At 39.0% G+C, this 21,837-nt stretch overlaps 1 protein-coding gene across 3 annotated transcripts in view; it reads left to right on the forward strand.

The window, feature by feature from the left end:
- PCSK5 (proprotein convertase subtilisin/kexin type 5) overlaps positions 1-21,837 on the forward strand; it is a 456,302-nt gene that overhangs the window by 297,133 nt on the left and 137,332 nt on the right. Inside the window, exon 21 of one of the 3 annotated variants that reach the window (XM_036103196.2) lies at positions 1,750-4,392. The exons of the other annotated variants lie outside the window; for them this stretch is intronic. Coding sequence (XP_035959089.2) covers positions 1,750-1,865 — 116 coding nt within the window. The 3' untranslated portion in view covers positions 1,866-4,392. Of the gene's footprint in view, positions 1-1,749; positions 4,393-21,837 lie in introns of those variants that run through there. 3 annotated transcript variants of the gene reach the window in all.

Genomic DNA, 21,837 nt, shown 5'->3' on the forward strand with positions numbered 1-21,837 from the left:
AATCATTTCGAACCATTGTTATTTTTAAATATCTTTGGACTGTTATGAAAATAGAATAATAAAAAAGTGCACTTGGAATAGTCCTCCTGGACAAGGGACTTCCCTTGGTTTATTCTCTGCCTTCCTTGGAATGCGCCCTCTCCTGGAAATTCCACAAGAGGTAGAACAGTGCTTTGGTTGTGAGAATATGGATTCAGGAATCAGAATACTGTTGTTCCTTTCTGGGCTCCAGGTCTTGGGCAGGTGATAAACTTCTCTGGGTCTCACTTCCGTCATCTGTAAAAATGAGGAGGCTAATACAATTGACCTTGTATGGTTATTCTAAAACTTCCTATGAGGAATTTCAAAAAGACATCTGAAAGAACAGGGCACATGATGACATGTGTAGAGCATCATCTATGGTCTCATTTCCACAGAGCATCATAGGTGACTTTGCATCTTCATGGCTACTTGGCTGTAGGATTGGTCTAGCAGGGATGCGCCAGACCCACTCAGGCTCTCTGTTCTCACCACACAACACGGGGATAGAGGGTTGGGGTGATGGCACTCCAGGGACCATGTAAGTATCACTTTTTACTTAAAAACATGGTTCCCCCATAGCTGGATCTGACCATAATTTTTAAGCTGGTGACAGGAAACAGAGGAAGATTTTCTAGACTCAGAAGATCCACAGTCACTTGAGATTTCACCCACAGCACTTGGTGCCAGGCATGGCCATGTTTGTGATGCTTTAACTGCCTTCTCTAAACCATGGTAAACTTGGGATAAGTTATGCCAGGTGGCACACTTTGGTAGAAATGGGGTGTCCAGAATTGTGGGCAAGAGTAGAAAATGAAGAATCGTGATTTGTAATGAGCCCACCTTAGGTCAGCTAAATAATAAGATCACTGATGGCTCCACCAGGCTTTTCAAATCACATATTGATTGCATTTATGGGTTTGTGATTTATTCTCTTTCAACTGTCATATTTCAATGATTCTAAGGCATACTTTTTTTACATTTTAACATCCCTGAAGTCAGATGCATCTTATAATTTATGGCAGCTTACAACCACTTCTGTCCAATAGGTTGATGCGACATGGCTGTCATTGCCTGTGACTTTGTCACAGAGTTAGACACATGGTTACCAGTTCCTGTGTTGAATTTAACTGTAGTTCGAAATAGCTGCAAAAACTAATTGTTTAATATTCAAAGGAAGAGTTTTTGTATAAGCACAGAAACAAAACAGCCTGTTATATAACTAATATTTAACTAATATTTCCAAATAAGCATAAAATTAATATTCTAATTAAGGAGACTCTTGGGTCACCAGGTAATAAGACGCATGAAGCATGTTTTTTCTTAATACTTAAAATAATGGTGCATCTTAAATCCAGTGTCTTGGACTCAATGAAATATAGTATAAATGACTGTATACTCTCTGCTCTAGGTAATTCTGAGAAGACAAATTCCTTGCTTATATTATTATTGATTTCTAATTTATTCTTTTTTCGAATCCTTTTTTTCCCTTTCATAAATGGACATCAATCCCATTCACCACTGGACCGCAATCTCTCTCCTTGAAAAAAACAATGCTGTTGACTGAAATCCCTTTGGCTGGACCCAAATTCCTCCTTGTTGACTGCTCCTCAATGAGCTCTTCCAATCCCCCCATCTGCCTCTCTGGCCAATCAAAACCTTCTTCCGCGTGTACATCATGCTGCTCTCGTCCTCAACTCCCCCCTCTGTCTTGCTGACTTCCTGGAAAAGCAACGGAAGAGTCCTGGGCGGAAGGAGGCTTCTGTATGCTAGTGAAAAAGAACAATCTGTGCCAGAGGAAGGTTCTTCAACAACTTTGCTGCAAAACATGTACATTCCAAGGCTGAGCGGCCATCTTAGATTTCTCTGTTCCTGTAGACTTATAGATTACTCCATATTATTATTAAAAAGAAAAAAAAAAAACAAGCAAAAAAAAAAAGCAAGCCACCTCTCTCTTTTTTGCTCTTTTTCTCTCTCTCTCAAATTTGTGCAGGGAGATGGTGAACTGTTTTGTCAGAACTTAAATGGAAAAAAAAAAAATAAACCTACAACAAGCCTACCTTTTATAACTGGGTGTTTAGTGCTAAACAGCCAGAACCACAGAGACAGTATTGTATGACCAAAGCATTTGATGCCAAAATTTGACGTTAAAGTAATGATTTGATTTCCTGCCCTGGTTTTGAAGGTCCATTTTTTTCCCCTTTGCATTTACTTGCTTGTTTCCCCTTTGAGACGCCTAAAAATACCTTTTGAAAACATCACAAGAGCAGACATAGGTCAAAATCAAAGAGAAAGCTCTTGCATCTGTCATTTTTCATGCTTGACTCCACCGTTCGTTGGGGGAAATGGCAGAAAAGTGGACCTAAGGGCATTAAGAACATCCCGCAGAGTTGTATTCAGTGTCGTTTGTCTTAGTTTTCACAGTTGAACATTGATCCTTTCCACACATAATTTACTTCATGCATTATGTGCTGGTTTTGGCATTATACTCACTTGATAAGTCTGCTCCACTGGTTTCATCAGATAGACTTGCTGCTACTGGCTTTGGCTTTGCAGATTGGGTTATTTTACACACAGCTGGTCAAATGGGATCACTCTGCATAGTCAAATTGGTGACCGACAGAATGCAAAGTTACACAAAATAGCTGGGACTGATCCAGCTCCCCTGAAATCTGGAGTGTTCACTTTGTAGACCCTGCATGATCTCCTGGTGCTATATGGCCATTATCCCCATAGCATTTTTTTTTTTTAAAGGCCATCAGAAATTCCATTTGTTGTGATGGGAAGCATTTTGGATATGATGCGGGAAATTTCTTCCTAGAGTCAAAAGTTTCTAAAAGGTCCTGTATTTTTTAAGAAATGGAATTATTTAAATAATATTTAAGCTCGTGCCCAAGTTGGCCGGGCAACGTTTTTCAATGGTGCTTATTAGAAGTTTTATCATTTTGTCATTTTCAGAAAATAAAACTGGAAATTGAAGATGGGTGGCATGATTGTACCCTCCTGGTTCTGTTATTTCCCATTCCTCTGTCCCTCTATAACCGTGCTATGATACATCTGTCCACTGGATGTCAATGAGATCGTCTGTTTTCTTAGAATTATCCTCACCAGTTTTCTACGACTCTTAACTACATCCTGGAACCTAGCAGACTGAATTATGTGAAAACTATTTTGAGTCGGTGGTTAGAAACGATGCCTGATAGATCTTTTTACCAATTCTGAGTTTCTCTATTTAGGGGAGGATAGACTCATATCAAGTTTCTTCATTTTTCATATCAAAGCTCCATTGGTGACCTCATTTGCTTTGGGAGTGACCAGCCACATCAAGGAGACTCGATGCTTTGAGAGCCTCACTTCCACGATGTCACTGGCCTCACAGCTGAGAACAGGGATGATATCAATATAGATTATTTGGGGAAGGAGCTGGGACGTGGATGCTAAGATCCCCACTCAGACAACAAGCTAGGAAAAAGCCTACCTTGAAAATATTCATTCCTAGACATCAAAGTTAATGTCTGACCTAAGGTGAATAATTACAGTCTAATGACCCTCTTTAATAGCATTATAGTAATACTGAGTCGCATAATGATTCGTAAGTAACTAGAGACTCAACTGATTTTGCTGAGCAACTTTCATTTTCCTAACAGTGCAGGTCCTTCTGATCTGAGGAAAGTAAGTTAATCCAGGGGACGGCAGATAGAGTCTCACATTTAAAGGCACAATCTCTAAATGGACAAATGTAAGCGCAAGCCTAAAGCAAGGTCAAGCAGATGGCAAAACCAGATTTGCCTGCAAAGGAATCCATTTGACTGAACCAGCCCGTACCATTTGAGGCACAAAGTTACTATGATAGGAAAGATAAAAATGGTATCTGTGTTCTTAGACAAATAACCATCAATATGACAGCCAAATTCACTGGGGTCCACCAATGTGTGTTCCATTTCCCACTGACCATGCAAGCGCACATCATGGAAATACTGGTTTAACTACTCGTGTGTTACTGCCTCGTTCATCTACAGAATATTATTAACTAGGACATAATGCTTTCAAAGTTTAAGTTAATGTTATATATTATGTATAAATATATATATTCATAATGAGATATATGTAATGGATAGTACAAAGTTTGGAGAATTAACAAATGCTCTAACCTTCTAGAGACAAAAGTCCTATCTTCTGTTTTCTTTTGTCTTTATTTTTCACTAGTGATCCACTGTTAAATCCAAATCCACTTTTACTGAAAAATACTGTACATGTGTAAAATGTTCAGTTGTTTTTTTGTAAAATATAGTAGAATGGTTGTAATTGATACTGGCCAAAAGCAATGTTATTCCATATTTTATTTTTTCTATTAAATTAACCTAAGTTCCTGTTTATCTGATCTGTTCATACCCCCGTGGAAATATCTCTGAAAGGGTGAGAGAAGGAGAACCTTCTGTTGTTTCCACCTACAAGCTGAATACGAAGGAAAGGATGGAAGTGAATAGAGCATCTGAATTAAGTTGGAAAGGAAAGGGTGAGCAGAGGAAGAAGTTGTAAAGGAGAGACAAAGTAACAGCAGTATGAGAAAGGAAGAGTTTAGACTTGGTCCTGAATGAAGCTTATATCCCATTTTTAGAAAGCAAGTGAAAAAAAAAAGTCTGTAAAAGCTTGGCACACTGGTTAGCAAGTTGTGCAGATGCTGGCACCAGGGTCTGGGCCATCTGGGCTCTTTCCCTGGGCTTCCCCTGGGATACGGACAAGCGCACACTCACTAGTGGGTGTATGGAGGGGTGGGGACCGAGGGGCTGTGCATGAGCTGGTGGGGGTGGTGAAAGCTGTCGAAAGGGGAGAAGACTTTGTTCAATTTGCTGATATCCTGTGTAAAATTGACAGTGGCTGTAGCCCCGGGTGCCTAGAAGGTAACTTTGTCTAAAATAAATCTCTAGTACATGCCACGGAGGGGGGACTGTGTAGTTGGCAAAGACCCACCATGGATTATAGATCTCCGTGAACCCTGCGTGAGATGCAGGCACTAGTTCTGAAGGTTCAACGCCCTGCCTTTTGGGAAGAGAAATGAGAAATCAGTGAAAGCAACATCCAAATTGAACTCCAGTTAGGTTTAAAGATCTAGGGATACAAAATGGTGTAAACGAGTGCCTCCAATGTCATGAAATCCCATTATGAGGATTGGGTGGGGGAACTAATTTTATTGAGCACTTACTATGTACCGCACGATGTGGGAATATAGAGTATATGCATACTAACGTAAATTCTCCTAATTCTCACAAAAAATTCTAAAGCAGAAGTACGCTCTGTTTACAAATTATCATTACCTTCTGTTTACAAACAAGAATGATGAAGCAGATGGGCTTGAAATAGATTGACTGGGATTACATAACCAGACAGAATAATAAAAATAAGGTTTAACAGTAAGACAATTAACATTAGTGAATTCTAAATCTCAAATGAATTGGACACTAAGTTGTTAGGTTCAGACCAGCAGAAATTCCTTTGAATTGAACTGGTAAAGGCAAGTTTCCTAGAGTAAGTGGAACTAGGATTGGTTCTGGAGCTAAGGGGCTGAGGCTTAACTAAGTAGATGGGACAAGAGCAGGAGGAACATTACCAGCGAACTTGCTAAAGAAGAGATGGTTTAGGGAAGTAAGTCAATTGTTTTAATGGTTTAATCTAATTGCTACAAAGAACAGTGATGCAACATTAAATGGATTAGTCAGGAAGGATCTACAAAAGATGAGTAGTGTGCCCATCCTCAGCCCCCACACCTGTGGCAGACCTTGCTAATCACCAGTGTCCAACTGTGGATGGATCAGATTTGCCTCACTTTTCACCCCAGTGTTAGGGGCTTCTCATCATGCTGCTGATCTCTTCTATCGGACTCCCTGTTTTCCACTCAACACTCTACTCTTCATTTTGAGGAACCTGCCAACTGTGTGCAAGTGAATATCAGGCAGTGAAAATATAAGTAGGCATGTATTCTTAACTCTTTTCATATCACCCTTCAGCTTCATGCAAAGAGAAATGACAGACAGCAGCTTGATGAATTTGGAGAAAATTGGACGCAACGTTAAACTATGGCCTGGCCAGCTCAACACTCCTTCCTTCCATCCTCTAACACAAAATAGTAGCGGGAACTCAAAGGTCAGCTGCAGCTTGACCTCACCTGGCCCAAGGTGGGCCCTGGGCCCCACATCAGTATGTGTCAATGACAGAAAGTATAAACCTGCTTCTGGGTGACGGCCATGTCCAAATGTTATTTTTGTTGCAAACCCATAAAATCTGAAGTTCTTGGTAGAATACTTTGGAGCCATTGACAAAATTGAGCAGGGCATAGCCAAGCTGGACTTAATGTCGCTGTGGCTCGTTGGAGACACTTGGCATTACAGGTGGGGCTGTAATGCATATAATCATGTCTCCTCTTCATCGTGAGAGGTGAATACCTGGCCGAGAGTCAGTTCTTGGGCAAGAAGGATGCAGTTGGGCAGCATCACAAAGTCTCAGAGGGCCAGTCTGGGACCTGGCAATGCTGGCAGCTCTTTCGACTCTAACTGCAAAGGACTTAGAAGGATGTTTGTCTTATTACTGAAGCATTTTCTTGCAAGGTCTCCTCTCTACATGAGGCAATTTGGGGTGGGGGGGGCGGCAATTGTTGCTTTTTCAAAGCCAGATATCAGGCAACAAAAGATATGTTGCCTCCCCGCTTTGAAAAATTCCCAGAAACATTTCCTGAGGCTGAAAGTGTATGATCTTTTTTTTTTTAATTTTAGGAAATAATACATGATTTTAAGAATCTACTATTTTAGGGAGGACCGAGTTTTACTAAAATGGCTTTCATTTGGCCCACAGAAACTCAGAGGCCTATGGAGATTAACTTCCTGTTGCAAGATTCACAGCTAGCAAAGGGTATGGTTGGGAATGGAGCCCACAACATCAACCTTCTACACAAAACTGCCTCCTTTTGAAGAATGCCGGGGGGGCGGGGGGAAACAAGTGCATATTACACATGCTGCAAGGCAGGGGTTATGAGTCCTTTCTTAACTGCAGGTAGAAGACACAAGATCGCTAGACTTGGCTTTTTCTCTTTATAAGCTCAGCTTAATTGTTTCCATGAACAGTAAGTCCCTGTCATATACAGGCTCTGAGGTCCTTCTTGCCCTCTACAAGCTGATAGTTTAATAGGGGGCACAGACACATGATTGCAATATGAAGCTATTTAAGTGCCTTTAAAAGGGCATAAAAGGATCATGGGGCAGTTTAGTTGAGCAAGCACACTTTCCCAATTAAGAGCTTAACGTTCCCTACCCTTGCACTAGGAGCTTTCTAAGGGCTTCCAAAAATAGCGTGCTCCATTAAAAATACCGTTACCTCTGAAATGTGCAAAATCAGGTGGTATTTAATTAAACATCTACAAAATGCAACATGTCAAACTAGTCAATTGCAACTCAGCTCTTAAGGAACCACATATAATTAAATTTAATGTAGGATAAAGGTGAATTTTAATATGTATGACATGATGTAGGACCTACAGAGCCAGGGGAACCTAGGATCTGTTGGGATCTTAATATAACTCTGCAAAGGAGGTAGAAATTCACTATTCATGCTGGGGGTGGGCAATTTATACACACACACACACACACACACACACACACACACACTATATACACATACTCCTGATTTCTTTCCTCAAGATTTCTACCTATAGTTCCTAATAGCTACGGGACATTTCCCTTCAGATAGCTAACAGGCATCTCAAAATTAACATGTCCAAAACAGATTTCAGACTGCTCAATCCGCCAAATGTTATCTCCAGATACCTCCCACCCCACGAATGGCATTACAACCCAGCCACCCAGTGGCTCAAATCCAAAACCTAGTAATTCTTCTTTTTTTGCCCCCAAATCCAATCCATTAGGCGAGTCCCATTAACCGCACCTACACAATAAATCTGTAAATGGTCCACAGGTTGCAATTCTGGGTCATCCTCTCCCTCTAGGGCTACTGCAGAAGCCTCCCAACTGGGCTTCCTTCTTCTCACCCCTTTCTTTTTCTGTCCTGTCCCATCCACTCTACACAGGGACAACAGAGCGCTATAACCAACACAAAATCAGATTTCTCCCCTTTCTTTCTATTTGCTCAGGATCAAGTCTGAACTCCTTACCTGAGCTTTTCCTCATCTCTTCTCATGCCCCTTCTCCCTTGCTAATCTTACTCCAGTCTTAACAACTTCCTTTTTGTTCCTCAAAGAAAATCAACATGTTTATGCATCAAGACCCCTGCTCTTCACATGGCTGGTTTCTCCTCATCCAGCAGGTCTTAGTTCAAAAATAGCTCCCTCGGAAAGTAGCTCCCTCCACCTCTCATCCCACACCTGCACACCTTTTCTGGTCTTTTCATAGCACTTTCACAACATGACGTTCTATGGTTCATTTACTTGTTTACTGTCAGTCTCTCCCACTAGAACATCAGCACCGTGAAAGCTGGGGCTTTGTCTGTCTTACTCACAGCTCTAGCTGGTATGTGTAGCACAGTGCCTTGCTTGATAAGTGTTTGCAGAATGAATGAATAAAAAGGCTTAAGTGAGAAATGACATTTGACCTGAGTCTTGGAGGATAAGCAGGAATTTGTAAGTCAATGAAGGCGAGGATGTTGAAGAAGGATTCTCTGGAGAGAGAACAGGTTCAAGGGCACAAAACCATGAAAGGGTCTGTGGACAGAGATGGCAATGAATGGGCAGGGTAGGCAGCTGGAGGGAGGGGATAGAAAGATCACAGAGGTCAACTTATAAAAGCCATGGATGCGCTATTGCCCTCCTTCAATCTCCTTGACAGAGTCATCAGCCTTCTTTCCAGAGAGGCTAAATGACTTACTCAAGGACCCCGTCAAGTCAACTCATGGCCTCCTGCCAACATATTTGGAAAGCATTCATTCAGACAAAATGCTAAGGAGATATTTGCTTCAGTCCCCAGAGGACTAGCTACATTGAGCCAGCTAAAGAAAAGGACAGGGGACTAAGCAGAGCTCAGATGTCAGAATAGCTCACATGAAAGGAGGCAGCCCATAGTTTCTTTTCACTGTGATGCCCGTGGCCAGAGCAACAGATTTGGCAAGGTCTGTTTGCAAGACTGCACTTGGGGACAAGGGCCTGCTCAGAATCCTCTTTTCCTTCTAAGAAAAAACAAAACAAAACAAAAACAAAAAACTTTGCCCTCTAAATTATCATTACCAGAGAAGAGCAAAAGGAAAGAAAGTGATGTCCTGGCACCTTTCTTCCCTAATGATGAAAATAACTCCAATAACTTCCACATATGGAGTACTTCCTATGTGCTAAGTTCTGTGCTGAATGCTTTGTATGGGTTATTCCACTAATTACTACCAATAGCCTGATTTTCTTCTCTTTTTACAAGTAGAAAAGCAGATGAGGTAAATGCCTAAGGCACCCCATTGATAAATGGAAGATCTGGGATTAATTTAAACCCAGACAATCCAATATCAGAGTCTCCAGGAAAAATACAAGAGCCAAAGAAGATGTCTGTCAAAACCCCCTTCAGGTTATGGCCATGGAGCTTACATGAGGATTATATATTTTCATTGGTGATGTCTGGTTCAGGGCCCCTGCTGTCTCCTGTGAATAGAGCAACATTCTACCCAAGACTATACACATGGTCACATAGCACTTTGTGTGACCCAAGCCAGGAGTGGATATCAATATCATCATGAGAATTAGTAGCAACCAGTGGGCCATGTGGGCAAAAGAAATTAGAATGGACCTAAGGGAACTGAGGCAGAGGCTGTTAAGAAATGAGGATGTGATGCCTCCTTTCATGCTAATTTTTCTCTGTCTGGGAAGCCATCATTTGCATTTTCTAGCCCCAGATGAAATGAGAAATAGAATGGAGATATGGGGAACACAGTGAAACATTGCAATGCTAAAGTCATCACATAATACAAATTCCATGAGCTCCTCTGACAAATCTGGTAAAACAAATTCCTTCCAGGTGGTATTACACAAGACTTTCTTGCCACCTGACTCATAACTGTTATAACACCTGAACTAGTCAGAAAATGTAAACTTTTTGTTATGTATAAGAAAATGATCGGTAACTGACTTCTGTCATGAGAAGAGCCACAAACATGACAGAAACCAGGAATTATCTTGACCATCTCTCCCCACCCCCACATCTGCCCCATCAGCAAGTCAAGACAACTCTACCTCCAAAATAGGTTTCAGATTCATTTTCTGCCCTTCACTTCTACTGCCCCCAACCTAATCAAGCTACTTCTAGGTGAAGCTACTTCTCACCTGGACTATTGCAAAACTTTCTTTCTAGCCTCATCTAATGCACCTCTTGTGTCCACACTCCCCATGTTCCTACTTTCTTCTAATCTATTCCACACAGCAGCCAGAGTGCTCTGTTTAAAAATTCAAAGCTCACATGAGACTCTACTGTTTAAAACCCTCCCACAGCTTCCCATTCCACCTTGGATAAAGGTGAAATACCTTCCTATGGCCATCAAGGCCATGGTCAATCTGAGCCACCCCACTTCTCTAAACTCTTCTCATGCCATTCTCTCCCTCCCATCATATTTTCCAGCCACACTGACTTTCCCTGATTTTTCTTTTCTGCTTTGTTGCCTTAGAACTTTCTGACATGCCATTCCCCCTACTTTAATGCTATCCCATTCCTAATCATCTATACCTGGCTAACATTTATTTATTATCTGGGCCTCAATTTAAAATGTCACTTCTTCATCTTCTGAAGATCTCCTTATTATAAGCTCTAACGGAAGCCTCTACTCTACTTTCATATCAATTACCCATATCTACTTAATTGTAGGAGTATTTGAGATATGTAAGGCTCACTACAAAGTTTGTTCTATGGGGGGCAACGTCTGTAAATGTCTTATAGCACATAAAGCTAGCAGAATGTCTATCATCGGGTCAGTATTTGATAACTCTTTGGTCAACAGATGAATAAGCCAAGAATAACTAAATAGGAGAATAACTAAGTAAATGACAGGGAGGAAATAGCCCCGGCCCAGACACTGAGACAACCAAGTCCTAATTGTGATTCTGAATTACATCAGTGTAGCTCTCTCTGCGTCTGTACCTCAGTTTTTCCCATCTTCAACATCATCCCTGTGAACCGTTCCGGCCCTTGTATTCAATGTGAAAGGGAAATCCCAGGAGATTTCATGGAGATTCTGTCACTGACCCTACAACACATGGGAACACCTCAGGCACACACTCAATAAAGCTAATGCTTTAGGGCCTTTGCCACTAAAAGTGTACAGCGGCAACAGTAGCTGTGAGTTGGTTAGTATGGTAGCAGAGCTCTGAAGTGTCTCCCTAGGATTCCTATCTGTGTGTTATTCACTCCTGTGAAGATCCTTTGCAGATGGAATTAAAGGTTACTATCAAATAACTTTACGATAACGAGATTATCCTGAATTACCCACGTGGGCCCAAGGTACGGTCAGTCAGAGGGATGGAGTGAAAGGAAACCAAGAAGGCAGAGGAGAGAATTAGATTCAAGATGTGAGAAGGAGATGACCTACAGTCACTGGCTTTGAAGATGCAGGAAGGGAGCCATGAAACAAGAAATACATGCAGCCTCTAGAAACTGAGAATAATTCCCAGCCAATGGGTGGCAAGGAAACAGGGACTTTAGTCCTGAATTCTGCCATTGACACGAATGAGCTTGGAGCAGATACACTCCCAGAGCCTCCAGAAAGAATGCAACCTGTGACACCTTGTTTCCAACCTTGTGAAATCAGAGCAGAGAAGAAGGTGAGCAACTGTGCCCAGACGTCTGACCTACAGAACTGTGAGATAATGGGTGTTTTGTTAAGCCATGACAAAATAGTCACTCGTCATAGCAGCAATCAAAAACTAGTACATATTTGTGTATCTTCATAGCTGAGGTCTGAGGGGCAGGCTTCTGGTTTGTCACACATTAGGGCCCTACTTAGATGCACTCCTGGGACAGAAGCTAGCGGATGTCATCTTTGCACTCCCCCTCTGCCTTGCTTCAGATGGCTGGTATCTCCTGGAAAGGAACTTGTACACTTTTCTGGTGCCCCTGCCCAGGAGACACCTCTAGATCATGCGGCTCTGGTAGCCAGTGGCACTTATGCTTGCATTCTCAAAGGACTGTATATATTTGCATGACTTAAAAGCTGCTGCCTGAGGGTCTGACTTTCAATCAATATGTGCTGACTGAGATTCTCCCCTTTGGGATCCTGACAGCTCTTGGCACACCCTCAGCTATTGAGGCTTAGTAAAAATAAAATGGGCTGCTTGGACAATCACAAAGGTTTGAGAAACAATGAAGATCTAGGGCAGACTTGAATGATAAGTTTCATCTGCTACACAAGACCACTTCTTCAAGACTAGGAGAGGTCACTGTTTTATCTTATGCAGAGAAACTAGCACAGAAAGTCAAGTAAATGAAAAAACAGAGGAATATGTTCCCAATTAAAGAATAAGGTAAAATTTCAGAAAAAGTCCCTCATGAAATGGAGATACAGGATTTAACTGATAAAGAAGAGTTCAAAATAATAGTTATAAAGATACTCCCCAGGGCACCTGGGTGGCTCAGTTGGTTAAGCAACTGCCTTCGGCTCAGGTCATGATCCTGGAGTCCTGGGATCAAGTCCCACATCGGGTTCCCTGCTCAGCAGGGAGTCTGCTTCTCCCCTCACCCTCCCCCCTCTCATGCTCTCTCTATCTCATTCTCTCTCTCAAATAAATAAATAAAATCTTTAAAAAAAAAAAAAAAAAGATGCTCCCCAAACTGGGGAGAAGAATGGATGAACACAGTGAGAACTTCAATAAAGATGATAGATAGATAGATAGATATGAGATTACCAAATAGAAGTCACAGAGCTGATGAATATAATAACTGAACTAAAAAATACAATAGAAGTTTTTAACAGCAGACTATGAAGCAGAAGAAAGAATCAGTGAACTCAAAGGGCAGTGGAACTCATACAATCAGAGCAGCAAAATGAAACACACACAAAAAAGTGAAGATAGCTTAAGGAACTCATGGGACACCATCGAACAGACCAACAATTGCATCACAGGACTCCCAGAAGAGAGAGCAAGGGCGAAAAAACATTTCAAGAAAAAATGGCTGAAAACGTCTCTAAACTGAAGAAGGAAACAGACATCCAGATCTAGGAAGCTTAGACAGTTTCAAATAAGATGAACCCAAAGAGATCCACATTGAGATACATTACAATTAAGGAGTCAAACTTAAAGGCAAGGAAAGAATCTTTTTATTTTTTATTTTTTTAGAATGTATTTATTTATTTGAGAGAGAAAGAGAGAGCACAAGCAGGGGGAGCGGCAGAGAGAGTGGGAGAAGCAGGTTCCCTGCTGAGCAGGGAGCCCAATGTGGGGCTTGATCCCAGGACCCTGGGATCATGACCTGAGCTGAAGGCAGATGCTTAACCAACTGAGCCACCCAGGAGCCCCAGCAAGGAAAGAATCTTAAAAGCAGCAAGAGAAAAACAAGGGACATGCAAGGGAAACCCATAAGACATCAGCAGATCTTTCAGCAGAAACCCTATAGGTCAGAAGGGAGTGGCATAATATATTCAGAGTGCTGGAAGACAGAAACTTCCAGCCAAAAGTATTCCACCCATAAATGTTGTCATTCAGAATTAAAGAAGTAATAAAGAGTTTTCTAGACAAGAAAAACCTAAAGGAGTACATCAGTGCTAAATTGGCCTGAAAAGAAATGCTAAAGAAACTTTGTTAAACTGAAAATAAAGGGCACTGATTAGAAACAGAAAAACCTATGAAAGTATAAATCTCATTGGTAAAGATAAATATATGGTAAAATTTAGAATAATCTAATGTTGTAAAGATGGTGGATTAATCATTTATAAAGCTAGGATGAAGGTTAAAAGATAAAAGTAGTAAAAATAACTAACAAAATTAGTTAAGGGATACACAAGATAAAAAGATGTAAATTATGACATCAAAAACAAATCATGGAGGGAAGGGAGATAGAATGTAGAGTTTAGGATCTGTTTAAACTTAACTTGCTATCAACTTAAAATACATTGTTATAAATATAAGTTGTTATATGTAAGCCTCATGAAAACCACAAATCAAAATCTATAATATATACACAAAAGAGAGAAAAGAATCTAAGCATACTACTACAGAAAATTATCAAATAATACAAGAAAAGAGAGGACAGGAACAGAACTACAGAAGAGCCAGAAAACAATAACAAAATGGCAATACGTATATATCTATCAACAATTACTTTAAATATATAGAGACTATGGACTCTGAGAAACAAACAGGGTTTTAGAGGGGAGGGGGGAGGGGGGATGGGTTAGCCCGGTGATGGGTATTAAGGAGGGCACGTACTGCATGGAGCACTGGGTGTTATATGAAAACAATGGATCGTGGATCACCACATCAAAAACTAATGATGTATTGTATGGTGACTAACATAACATAATAAAATTTTAAAAATAAATAAAAATAAATAAATATATAGAGACTAATTTCTCCAATCAAAAGTCAAAGAGTAACTGAATGGAGAAGAAAACAAGACAAACTATATGCTACCTACAAGAAACTCACTTCAGATATAAGGACACATACAGAAAGTGAAGTGATAGAAAAGGATATGCCAGGGGCACCTGGGTGGCTCAGTCCGTTAAGCATCTGCCTTCAGCTCAAGTCATGACCCCAGGGTACTGGGACTGAGCCCCGCTTTGGGCTCCCTGCTCAGTGAGGAGTCTGCTTCTCTCTCCTCTCCCTCTGCCCCTCCCCGTGCTCATGCTCTCTCGCTCTCTCAAATAAATAAAATCTTAAAAAAAGAAGATATTCCATGCAAATGGAAACCATAAAAAAGCTGGGGTAGCTATATTTATGTCAGAGAAAATAGATTTTAAAAGACTGTAAGAAGAGACAAAGAAGGCCATTACATAATGATAAAGGAGTCAATCCAACAAGAGGATATAACATTTGTAAATTTTTGTGGACACAACATACGAGCACTTAAATATATAAAGCAAATATTAACAGACCTAAAATGAGAAATAGTGATACACTAATAATGGAAGAGAACAAAAGATCATAAGAGACTACTATGAACAATTATATACCAACAAATTGGACAAACTATAAGATATGAAAAAATTCTTAGAAACATAAAACCTACCAAGACTGATTCATGAAGAAACAGAAGATCTGAACAGATCAGTTACTAGCAAGGAGACTGAATCAGTACTCAAAAACCTCCCTACAAAGAAATCTACATGACCAGATAGCTTCGCAGATGAGTTCTACTAAATGTTTAAAGATTTAATAATAATCCTTCTCTAACTCTTCCCAAAAGGAGAAAAGGAAATACTTCCAAACTCATTTTATGAAACCAGCTGATAACAAATCAGACAAGGAATCCACAGAAAAGAAACTTACAGGCTAATATCCCTGATGGACACAGATGCAAAAATCCTCAACAAACTATTAGCAAACTGAATTCAACAATACATTAAAAGAATCATACACCATGATCAAGTGTGTCTTAGGGAGGCAAGTATGACTTAACATCTACAAGTCAATTGATGTGATTCACCACATTAACAAAACAAAGGATAAAAAAACATATCATCTCAATATACGCATAAAAAGCATTTGACAAAATTCAACATGCATTCCTGACAAAATCTCCCTACAAAGTGAATGTAGAAGGAACATACCTCAACATAATAAAGTTCATATATGACAAGCCTTCAGCTAATGTCATACACAATGTGGCAAAGATGAAAACTTTTTCTCTAAAATCAGGAATAATACAGGATACCCACTCTCGTCACTTTTATCCAACATGGTATTGGAAATCCTAGCCAGAGCAATTAGGCAAGTAAAATAAATAAAAGGCATTCAATTGGAAAGGAAGAAGTAAAACTGCCACTATTTTCAGATAACATATTATATTGAAAACCCTAAGGACTCCACTCCAAAAAACCTTCGAAACTAAGAGCCAAATTCAGTAATGTGCAATACACAAAATCAATATACATAAATATGTTGCATTATTATACACTAATAATGAAGTGCTAGAAAATTTAAAAAAAACAATCCCATTCACAACTGCCTCAAAAAGAATAAAACCCCTAGGAATAAGTTCAACCAAGACTTATACACTAAAAACTGTAAGATATTGATGAAGGAAATTGAAGAGGACATAAATAAATGGAAAGATATTCTGTGCTCATAGATAGGAAGAATTAGTGTTGTTAAATTGACCCATATTACCCAAAGCAATGTACAGATTCAATGTAATCCTTATCAAATGCCAATGGCACTTTTCACAGAACTAAAACAATCCTAAAATTGGTATGGAAACACAAAAGACCCCAAATAGACAAAGCAAGCTTGAGAAAGAACACAGCTGGAGGCATCATCCTCCCTGATTTGAAACTATATTACAAATCTATAATAATTAAAACAGTATGGCATTTCCATAAAAAGCAGACATATAGATCAATGGAACAGAAGAGAGAACCCAGAAATAAACCCACACATATATGGTCAATAATATTCTGACAAGAGGCCAAAGAATATGCAATGGAGAAAAGACAGTCTCCTCAATAAATGATGTTGGAAAAACTAGATAGCTGCATACAAAATAACAAAACTGGACCACTATCTTACACCATACAAAAAGCTCAAAATGGATTAAAGATTTTAATGAATGTAAGACCTGAAACAATAAAACTCCAAGAAGAAGAATTGATAAGCTTCTTGCCAATGGTCTGGGCAATGATTTTTTAATCTAACACCAAAAGTAAAGACAACAAAAGCAAAAAATAAGTGGGACCACAGCAAACTAAAAAGCTTCTGCACAGCAAAGGAAACCATCAACAAAATGAAAAGACAACCTACTAAATGAGAGAAAATATTTGCAAATTGTATATGTGATAAGGGGTTAATGTCCAAAAAGAACTCATAAAACTCAATAACAAAACCCACACAATCCAATTTAAAAATGGGCAGAGGGGGTGCCTGGGTGGCTCAATCAGTTAAGCGTCCAACTCTTGATTTTGGCTCAGGTCATGATCTCAAGGCTGTGAGATTGAACCCTACACTGGGGGTGTGGAGCCTACTTAAGATTCTCTCTCTCCTTCTGCCCCTCCCCGCCCCCAAAATGGGCAGAGGACATGATTAGACATTTCTCCAAAGACATACAGATAGCCAACAGGTACAAGTAAAGGTGCTCAACATCACTAAACATCAAGAAAATTCAAATGAAAGCCACAAAGAGATATAATCTCACACCTCTTAGAATGGCTTATCAATAAGACAGGAAATAACAAGTGTTGGTGAAGAGGTGGAGAAAAGGGAACCTTCATGCACTATTAGTGGGAATGTAAATTGGTGCAGCTATTACAGAAAACGGTATGGCGGTGTCTCAAAAAATTAAAAATAGAACTACCATATGACCCAGCAATTCCATTCCTGAGTATATAACTGAGGAAATAAAATCACTATCTCAAAGAGATATATGCACCCTCATGTTCATTTCAGTATTATTTACAATAGCCAAGATATGAAAGACACCTAAGTGTCCACTGATTGATGAATGGATAAAAGAAATGTGGTATAATATACAATGGAATATTATTTAGCATAAAAAAGAAGGAAATCTTGCCATTTGTAACAACATGGATAGACTTTTAGGGCATTGTACTAAATGAAATAAGTCAGACAGAAAAAGACAAATACTACATATTCTCACTTACATATGGAAAACCAAAAGAGAGAGAGAGAGCGCGCGCTCATAGATGTGGAGAACAAATTGGTGATTCCCAGAGGTAGGGGGGCGGGAAAATAGATGAAGGAGATCAAAATGTACAAACGTCTAGTTATAAAATAAATAAGTCATGAGGATGTAATGTAATGTACAGTATGGTGACTATAATTAATAACACTATAGTGCATATTGGAAAGTTGCTAAGAGTACATCTTAAAATTTCTTATCACAAGAAAAAAAGTTTTGTAACTATGTATGGTGATGGGTATTAGCTAGACTTATTGTGGTGACCATTTTGCAATATATACAAATATCAAATCATTATATTGTATACCCGAAGCTAATATGTCAATTAAAACCTCAAAGATTTAAATAAAAAAATTTAATTATAAAAAAGAAAACTAATACAATTAGACCAGACCTACTCAATCAGAATATGCACTTTTGCAAGATCCCAAGATGATCTGTGAGCACATCAAAGTTTAAGAAGCCCTGTCACAGATGGATACTTCTTTCCTGAATTTGAGAAGCCTGCTCTTGATTTACTGAAAGCCACTACTGCAAACTTCATGTTCTTAAATAGTGGACACCCAGAAATTAGGCAGTTGAGTATCAGTCTTTGGCTGGCCATTAACTAGGAGAGCTGAGGCAAGTTAGCAGCACTTTAAATTTTAAAAAGTAACTAATGAGCAGCTAGAGTGTTCTGATCCCCAGCCTGTAAGCCTGATCCACCAGAGCTATTAGCCTGAAGACGTGAATTAGCAATTTCTTTATAGGCTCCCAACACTGGCTTTCAGCAGTTGATCAGGTAACAAAGTCTGTCCAGACATGTGTAAACAACCCAGCCATTTCTCAACAAAATATTAACAAACTGAATTCAACAATACATTAAAAGGATCATACCCCATGATTAAGTAGGATTTGTTCCAGGGATGCAAGGATGGTTCAATATCCACAAATCAAGCAACATGACACACCACGTTAACAAAAATAAGGATAAAAATCATGTGATCATCTCAATAGATGCAGAAAAACCAACTGATAAAATTCAACATCCGTTCATAATAAAAATAATGTGGATATAGAGGGACAATTTCTCAACACCCACAGCTAACATTATACTCAACAGTGAAAAGCTGAAAGCTTTTCCTCTAAGATCAGGAACAAGACAAGAATGCTTACTCTTACCATTTTTATTCAACATAGTATTAGAAGCCCTTGCCACAGCAATCAGACAAGAAATTAAAGGCATCCAAATTGGAAAAGTATTAGTAAAACTGTCACTATTTGCAGATGACATAATAGGATATATAGGAGACCCTAAAGACTCCACCAAAAAAACTATTAGAATAAATAAATTCACTAAAGCTGCAGGATACAAAATTAATATTCAGAAGTTCGTTGCATTTCTATATGGTAATAATAAAGTAGCAGGAGAAATTAAGAAAACAATCCCATTGTTAAGGAGTGCACTTCTTGTGATGAGCAACAGGTGTTATATGGAAGTGTTGAATCACTATATTGTACACCAGAATCTAATATTATACCATATGTTAACTAATTGGAATGAGAATAAAAACTTAAAGAAAAAATCCCATTTACAATTGCATCAAACAGAATAAAATACCTGAAAATAAATTTAACTATGGAGGTAAAAGACCTGTACTCTGAAAACACTGATGAAAGAAATGAAAGATACAAATAAATGGAAAGATATACCATGCTCATGGATTGAAAGAATTAATATTGCTAAAATGTCCATACTATCCAAAGCAATCTATGATTTAAAAGCAATCCCTAACAAAATACCCATGGCATTTTTCAGGGAACTAGAACAAATAATCCTAAAATTTGTATGGAACCATGAAAGACTCTGAATAGCCAAAGCAATCTTGAGAAAGAAGAACAAAGAACAATAGCCAAAGCAATCTTGAGAAAGAAGAACAAATCATCACACTTCCTGATTTCAAACTATACTATAAAGTTATAGTACTCAAAATGATATGGTATTGACACAAAAGCAGACACACAAATCAATGGAACGGAATTGAAAGTCCAGAAATAAATCCACACTTAATACAGTCAATTAACCTATGACAAAGGAGGCAAGAATATACAACGAAGAAGACAGTCTCTTCAATAAATGGTGTTGGGAAAACTGGAGAGCTACATGATAAAGAATAAAACTGGACCACTTTCTTATACCAAATACAAAGGTAAACTCAAAATGGATTAAACACTTAAATGTAAGACCAGAAATCATAAAACTCCTAGAAGAAGACATAGGCAGTACACTCTTTGACATCAGTCTTAGCAATATTTTTTTTGGATCTGTCTCCTTAGGCAAGGACAACAAAAGCAAAGATAAACAAATGGAAATACATCAGACTAAAAAGCCTTTACACAGTGAAGGAAACCATCAACAAAACAAAAAACCAACCTGCTTAATAGGAGAAGATATTTGCAGATGATCTAACCAATAAGGGGTTAATATCCGAAATATATAAAGAATCCATAAAAATCAATAGCCCCCCCCAAAAAAAATTTAAAAATGGGCAGAGGATCTGAATAGACATTTTGCCAAAAAAGAAATCACAGATGGCCAACACATGAAAACATGCTCAACACCACTAATCATCAGGGATATGCAAATCAAAACTATAATGAGATGTACCTCACACCTGCCAGAATTGCTATTATCAAAAAGACAATAAATAGCAAGTATTAGGATGTGGACAAAAGGGAACCCTCACGCAGTACTGATGGGAATGCAAAATGGTGCAGTCACTATGGAAAACAGTATGGAAGTTCCTCAAAAATTAAAAATACAACTACCATATGATCCAGCAATTCCACTTCTGGGTCTTTATCTAAAGAACAGGGAAACACTAATTTGAAAAGATATATGCACCCCTATGTTTATGGCAGCATTATTTAAAATAGCCAAGATATGAAACCAACGTAAGTTTCCATCAATGGATAAATGGATAAAGAAAATGTGGTATAAATATACAATGGAATATTACTCAGCCATAAAAAAGAATGAAATCTTGCTACTTGAGACAACAGGGATGGACCTAGAGGGAATTATGCTAAGTGAAATAAGTTAGAGAAAAACAAACACTGTATGATTTCACTTATATGTGGAATCTAAAAAGCAAACAAAACAGACTCAAATACAGAGAACAATCTGGTGGTTGCCAGAAGGAAAGGGGGATGGGGATAGGTAAAATAGGGGAAGGGGATTAAAAGGTACAAACTTCCAGTTATAAAATAAGTCACAGGGATGTAATATACAGCATAGGGGATATAGCAATAATATTGTAACAACTTTGTACAGTGACAGATGGTAGCTAGATTTATGGTGGTGATCACTTGGTAATGTATATAAATGTTGAATCACTATGTTTTACACCTGAAACTAATAGGATATTGTATGTCAACTACACTTCAATCAAAGAAAACAACAACAACAACAACAAAAACCAACCAGCTCACCAGTAAGCTCTGCCTTAGTACCATTTGTACTCACTGAGATGGATTCACTCTGTCCTTATGACCATTTCCCATGCCTGTTCTCTTCCACAAGTGCTATGATTAACCACATTTTTGAAAGATAGACAAGGATGAGCCATATCCTTCTCTGCTTCCCTTCCGGCAGACTCAAATTTATCATTGGAAGTCGTGGGGATGAATGGCACAGTGTAGGGAATATAGTCAATGACACCCTAATAGTGTTGTGGGGTGACAGATGGTAGCCACACTTGTGGTGAGCACAGCATAACCTATGGCCTTGTGGAATCACTACGTTGTACACCTGCAACTAATGTAACATTGTGTGTCAACTATACTTCACTAAGAAAAATGAGTATTATTTGCTGATCACCTACTTTAGCTCAGGCACTGCACTATGCCTTCTGTGTTCATTACTTAGAAATTCATTGTGGTTGCCTCCCTCTTCAAGGTCAGGAATCAAAGGACTAGAGTGATCAATTGCTCTCTTCCCGCCATGTGATTAGTCTTCTGGCTC

Source organism: Halichoerus grypus, chromosome 14 (genome assembly GCF_964656455.1).
Source record: "Halichoerus grypus chromosome 14, mHalGry1.hap1.1, whole genome shotgun sequence".
NCBI classification, from domain to species: Eukaryota; Metazoa; Chordata; class Mammalia; order Carnivora; family Phocidae; genus Halichoerus; species Halichoerus grypus.